This window comes from Talpa occidentalis, unplaced genomic scaffold (assembly GCF_014898055.3).
Source record: "Talpa occidentalis isolate TD23 unplaced genomic scaffold, MPIMG_talOcc4v2.1 talOcc4.7, whole genome shotgun sequence".
NCBI lineage: Eukaryota > Metazoa > Chordata > Mammalia > Eulipotyphla > Talpidae > Talpa > Talpa occidentalis.
In genome coordinates, this window is record NW_023605083.1 from 6,850,558 (window position 1) to 6,857,136 (window position 6,579).

Here is a 6,579-nt window from a genome sequence, read left to right on the forward strand (position 1 = left end):
ATTAGAAAACAGTTGCAGCAAGCTTTGGAAAATTATCATTTTTTCCTCTGGGTTTTAGGATCAACAAGAGAAAGGCAAAATAAAATAGCTTTGCTTCCTTTTGGGTGGTTATAATATTCAAGAACCTTACTCTAATATATATTCTCTGCCTAATATTTCAAAAGCATTTATAAATGAAATTGAATGATTATCATCAAAAATCATTATAATTGAGCCCATGGAATGGAGGCATAGTATATTAAAGGCATTTTCTTAAAAAACAAAAGACAAGATTTTAAAGTCACTGCCATTCCTAAGACATACACATAAAACTGAGCCTTGCAGCTTGTATTTAATTTTGCTCAAACTAGCTCTAGTCTGCTTAGCTTTGTAAATTTGACTGTGTTTATAAGGTACTTTAATTTACTGCAGTGGTGGTGTTTGTTAATTTTATGGCAATCTAAATCTAAACAGGCTTCAGATACATTTTCATTACAGCTTCATTGCAATACATGGTAGAGTGAATAGCTCTAAGATTCCAATGTAGTTTATTTCTTTTAGTAAAAGACTCAACACAATTTTCTGATGAAGCCTCTTCCTTAACATATATGTTCTTCCTTCCTATCTAGTAATAAATTTTCTGTTACTCAGACTGCCCATGTTCACTCTTAGAAGGAAAAATATATAATTTCTACAAAGTGATTAAAACAGTTGTTTTTTCCATTCCTATCCAACCTTATGCCAAATGCAATCCAACATGAGCAAATCTGAGAAAACCAGAATCTACCTGGAATATTTTCTAATTCTACATAAGTAGCAGCATAAGTCAATGGAAAAAGAAGGCATATAATCAGAAACTGATTCCATGCCTGATTCTGACACTAACAAAATACATGATATTAGACAAATCACTTAACGTAAGTCTCACTTTCTTATCTATAAAATGGAGAGTATAATACCACCTATTTTAGAAATGTTACCACTTCATCTCACTTAGTTATACTCCCAGTGACTCCAAAGCATATTTCTGAAAGGTTTGTTCCAGATAAATTCCTTGTATCCCACAGATTTGAAAAGAAAAGAGGAATATCTCATGTCAAAACTTTTTTATTCTACTATCTCAGGGACTACACCCAGAAAAGCTATAGAAGTCAGCCCCAAAGACAACTCAAGAAAATTAAATGCCATGGCAGTGTGTCTAGAACAATTCAGAACTATAGGAGAAAATGTAAACCAAAGCTCTGTTGAATCAGGCTACTCATAATTCATTTTTTTGTCCATAATGCTGCATATACTTCATATCTATATTTTTTCTTCTAAAATTATTAAAAATGAGAATGGAAATATACATTTAAATGTTTTATATTAAGACTACTGAACATATCTAGAAATGAAGTTTATAATTACATTTTAAAACTCATTTTCCAATTTGATACTTAAAACAAAAAGATATACTATTAAAATGATTTATGAAGAAGTTTGTGTGTGTGTGTGTGTATTTTAAAAGCAAAACAAAACCCTTAGTGACACTGACTGATGCCAGCTTTACCTAACTTCCAATAGGGCTATAGGGAGAAAACAGTGTGGTCTGAATAAAGAAACATGGCAGGAGATAAAAAGGAATCACCTTAATCCCCAGCCAGAAAAATCAGGCCATTTGCCCCAAATATTATAGATCTTTCTGTGCAAGGTGACTGGTGGTATTTTTTGGTAAATGTGTATATTTAACATAAAGTTATACAATTAGAATTATACTACAAATTAGAAACATTTTCTACTGTTTATGCTCAAGGCAATTTTTTCAACCATGACTTATTTTGTTTACTCTCAATTATTCATATGTCAAATCGGAAAGCTTAATTTTTTTCATGTACATATATATAATAACTTTCTTAAAATTGTTATCTGTACATAGTCCACCACAAATTATTCCTACAAATGAGACCAAGGACACAGTTTGAGATCTTGAAATCCCTAGTCAGAAAAAAGATATTAATTTATATTGCATTTTAATATAAAGCTACGCAATCTTTCTACCCTTCCTCATAACACACTCATCTCCAGGACAGAATTTAACATTTGCTTAATACCACCATACCCAGAATAGTAGAGAAAGCAGTGAAAAAAGGAAATACATATATATATTTTATATGTGTATATATACACACATACACATACACACACACTGAAACTATACAGGGAACTTCGAAGAAAAAACACTATTAAAACTAAGACTCCCAACGACATATTAAGGTGTTTGGACTTTAAAAAGTACCTGATGACATAGTGAAATATCGATGGGTAAAATAACACGATGCCTAAGATTTGTTTTAAAATACTCTACCAAAAAGGGAGAAATAGGGATAAGTATAGATAAAATAAGATTGACAAGTGTTGATAACTATCTGGGTAGTGGGTATCTAGGATATTCCTTATTTTAGGCTAAACTCTATAAAATTGCCAATATACAACTATTTTTTACTTTAAAATTTACTCATTTCATAAGATTCAATTGCATAATATTCTCTTTACTTAGGGTATATTTAAACATTGCCGTAACAGTGGGTTTCTTTGTATCACCTTCCACTGAGAATTCATAAAAGTACACAGGTTTTTAGCCTTAAACTAACAATTAAAATATGTTTAGGATGAGCCACCAACATATTGCCTTATTTTGCTGACTCTAAGACTAACTTACATTTTTCCTTACATTTTAACATCACTGAAGTGTGGAAGCATTTTACAATCAATGACAAGCAACAGTTAAATTGGACAGTATTAATTGTTTCCTGGTACATAAAACAATGGCATAGTTTAAAATCAAACGTATTTCAAGTTTGATGAAGTATGATTAATATAATTGCTCAAAATAACTTTTCTAATCCATACTCTATTTCTAATCGGGAATTTAGCACATAATGGCTAATATTCTCTGCCCTAAGGTACCTATAATTATCCTGGGAAGTCTCCTCCTCAGAAAGCCGGGCTAGAACCTACTCACTTTGTGAAGTTAGCTTCCTCCCCTATAGACTAGCACAATCCAGAAGAATTAATTCCTAGGATTCTGGAGTTCACAGCATAGGAAGAAGAGCTAAGTATGCAATGCTTCCCTTTAAAAGTTGTTGGAGCTTATAAATAAGGCCAGTGGATACATATTAATTATGCAGAGCTCTGAAGAACACAAGGTAGCAAGGCTAGAGGGGAAGGATGGCTGCAGGTGTGTAGTAAGGGCACATGGATGTAAGGAATGAATAAAAACTAAAACAAGTAGATGAGACAAAATAGCTTTTGCTTCACCTCCAAAATCTCAAAGGGACTTCATTTCATGACTCCAACAATTGACTTGGATTTTTGCATTGACCTTATTTCTTTTGCTCTTTGTGGTAACACCTACCCCTCACAGCCCTCAGAATTGGTTAGCACAGTCTAACAGAAGAGCAATAGAGGGTTTGTGCAGGACTATGAGAGTGGCGGCTGCTGACCTGTTCATATTTCTCCAGTTCTGTGTGATAGATTTGTCTGATCTGGGTCAATTTGGCTCTGTAATCTGAGTGTTCAATAGAGTTATCTGAAGAACCTCCAGAGGCTGCCGCGGCTGCAGCTGCTGCCGCCGATCCCCCACCTTTCTCAGGACCTGAAACCCCTTCTGCCAAAAGCATATTGTCCAGTCTCATTAGCTGGGGATCGGGAGGGTCCTCCTCCTGGGCTCCTCTGATGCTGAGACCTTCAAGGAAAGAGAGAGAGAGAGACAGAGAGAAGAAGCGAGAAACAGGACAAACAGTGTGAGTATTTTGTTTGAGAAAATGATCATATAACATTCTATAGTTCATGTGGGAGTTTAGTTTTTCCCATTTTATCAATAAGCATGAGTAGTATGAAAATTCTTTTCAAGATAATAATTACATGCACCCTAGAATTTCTTATATAGCTCCCCTTCTTAATTTAGCCCAGATCAGATCCTTAGAAAAAAGTAACCCTGGCTTCTCAAAATATTCTACCAACCAACCTGCCCAAATTTAAGTGATTTAAGCATAAAATGGGGATTACCAGGGGAAAAAAAAAAAACATAATTGCAAGGATTCTAAACAAACCCATCAAATGGCGGTTATTCTCTTTCTCTGGACAGTTGGAAGGACAGTATTAAAAATCTCATAGAATAATTATTTCACAAGCTAGATCCAAAAATTAGAAAATAAACAAGAGTAGATGGGCTTTTCCATCATGTAATTTCAAGGGAGAAAAGAAATACATACATTATGAGGTAATTAGCTATGCTGAAAATATACATATTATTAAATGAATGTTGTTAAGCATTTGCCAGCAAACTATAAAACCAGGACACTAAATACAGTATTAAAAATGTACCATCGACATGGCAATATGGTGCCGGGCACAGCAGTCTCAATCTAATTTTGTTTTCAAATCAAGAACTTCCTAAGTGATGCCCAGTCAGCAACCTCATCTGAGTACTATAGATCACAGCTGACAATTCATAGGTTTAATCAGGTCACATAGGCTTTCTGCCAAGATGTTTTCAACAATACAGCAGACAAAGTTTTAAAATAATTATCATGGTACAAAAAGCACTGGAGTCATGACAGCTCAAAATCAGCATTTTCATTAATGTGTAACATAATCTAAAATATCCCAGACCAATTAACCTCTGTAAATCTGTTTAAAAAACAGGTTTCCCACACTAGTTACAAGGCATCTTGGGGAACGGGGTGAGAAGGAAGTTGGCATCTTACATGTCTCCATTTGGATTCTGCCTTTCTCATCTGTGACTGTTGTTGTTTATCCACAGTGGTGCACATTCTGTGTCTAGTGTAACTTACATGACAGCAACATCCATAAGCTGCCAAGTACTCAACTGAGCACCAGCTCTGCGATTTTATATGCTAACCTAAAACTACCAGCAATTTTTTTAAGAACAGATTTCATTCCTAGATGTCCTGAATTACACCCACAGCATGACAGAGCTCTTGGTTATCTTAACTCAAATGCACAACTTTAATTTCTTCCCCCAAAACATTTAAAGCTGTCACTTTCATTTAAAAATATACTTCAGAATAATTTCAACTGGGTAATAAAACTAACTTGCAATAATTTAAAATTATATCTGTTGTCTGTTCAGAGGTGAATAAATAAGGTTTGAAAACTATAATATACTAGGACAATAAATTCATTTAGGGAACCAAAAAGTTAGGTAACTATCTTGAATAAAATCAAATCAGTATGACACATTGCTGAATAAAGATGGATAAGCATGTATTTGCTATTGCTTCTAGATCTAAAGGAATCTAGAGTTAGATTGTTCTAGAACTAGTAATATTGGTCATGTTGGTATTTTTAATTTAATTTTTCCTCCCTTCTAGTTCATTTTGTTAGGTGTTAAAATTTCATGGCCTAGACACACTCATATCAAGTTCTGAGCGCTTTCTGCATGCAGTGGGAATTTGCTGAGTAATCTCTCATCTTGGGCTTTGGGCTATGCTTCATTTTATATTATTTATTTAGAAGTTTCTCCTTAATTTTTTCTCACACTTTTTGTGTGTTTATTGTTTCTTTTCTGTATTTACAAAGCTACTGGTGCTTCTCCCTGAAGTTCATTTTTTAAATCTATTCTCAAGTTTCCCCCAGGTTTCTAGCTCTCTCCTTGTAGATACACACATTGCTTTCCCTTATGGACAATTGGTGAGGTGCTCTAATAGCAGAACACCCCTGGTGAAAATTATTACAAACGTGACAAACAGGATGCTCAATGATTAATACAAAAGGAAGCAGACTATAAGGAAGAGAGAAGAAACTTTTCAGCAAGAAATAGAAAAGACAATCTAATTAGTCATTTACACCACTTACACCTAATATATGTATAAACCATCACCACCATACCAACAGGAAGCAACCCTTAAACTTAATAGTAGTAAACACAAATAAAAATAATGAAAGGGGGGCCTCCCAGGTGGCGCAGCGGTTGAGCGCTGGGTTGCGAAGCTGCCCGCGGCTGCAGCGCCGGTTCGATCCCCGGCTGCTCCCCGGCCACCAGAGGAGGGTCCCACATGGTGCGCAGACCTCTCCTGCTGCCCGCTGCTCCCCTCAGCAGTGTACTTCGGTCCTTCTGCCTGCTCTGCTCCCTGCTCTGGCTCTGGTGAATTCTCTCTGACTGTACCCAGTGCATGTATAAACAAAACAAACAAACAAACTAAATAAATAAATAAATAAATGAAAAACATGCCTCTATTAAAAAAAAAATTTAAAAAAAAATAATGAAAGGTATGTAATTTCAGCTGTTCTATATTCTTCTTGTGATGAATGGTTATCTCTTATTTGTAAAATTTTAAGTAAATCAACACTTCAGTGTGGTCTTCAAAAGCAGGGAAAAATGTTTTAATGTGATCCTTCTGCATTTACTTTATAAATTATGTGCATCAAATCTAATCAAAGAAATCATTTCCTGACAAAAAAGTTCAAATTCCTTTGGATAAAAATAAGGCGTTTTGCAAGTAGGCAATATCAAGATTATTTTTTAATACTGAAGTATTTTCATTGTGGAAAAGTGAATAAATTTTTTTTCCATTAAGTACACTCGTGATTGTGGAT

The 6,579-nt window shown here is 34.6% G+C and overlaps 1 protein-coding gene across 3 annotated transcripts in view; it reads right to left on the bottom strand.

Moving 5' to 3' along the window:
• PBX3 (PBX homeobox 3) overlaps window positions 1–6,579 on the bottom strand; it is a 195,172-nt gene that overhangs the window by 48,245 nt on the left and 140,348 nt on the right. For all 3 annotated transcript variants that reach the window (XM_054688861.1, XM_037495242.2, XM_054688863.1), the window contains exon 3: window positions 3,462–3,703. In XM_054688861.1, coding sequence (XP_054544836.1) covers window positions 3,462–3,703 — 242 coding nt within the window. The remainder of the gene's footprint in view (window positions 1–3,461; window positions 3,704–6,579) is intronic.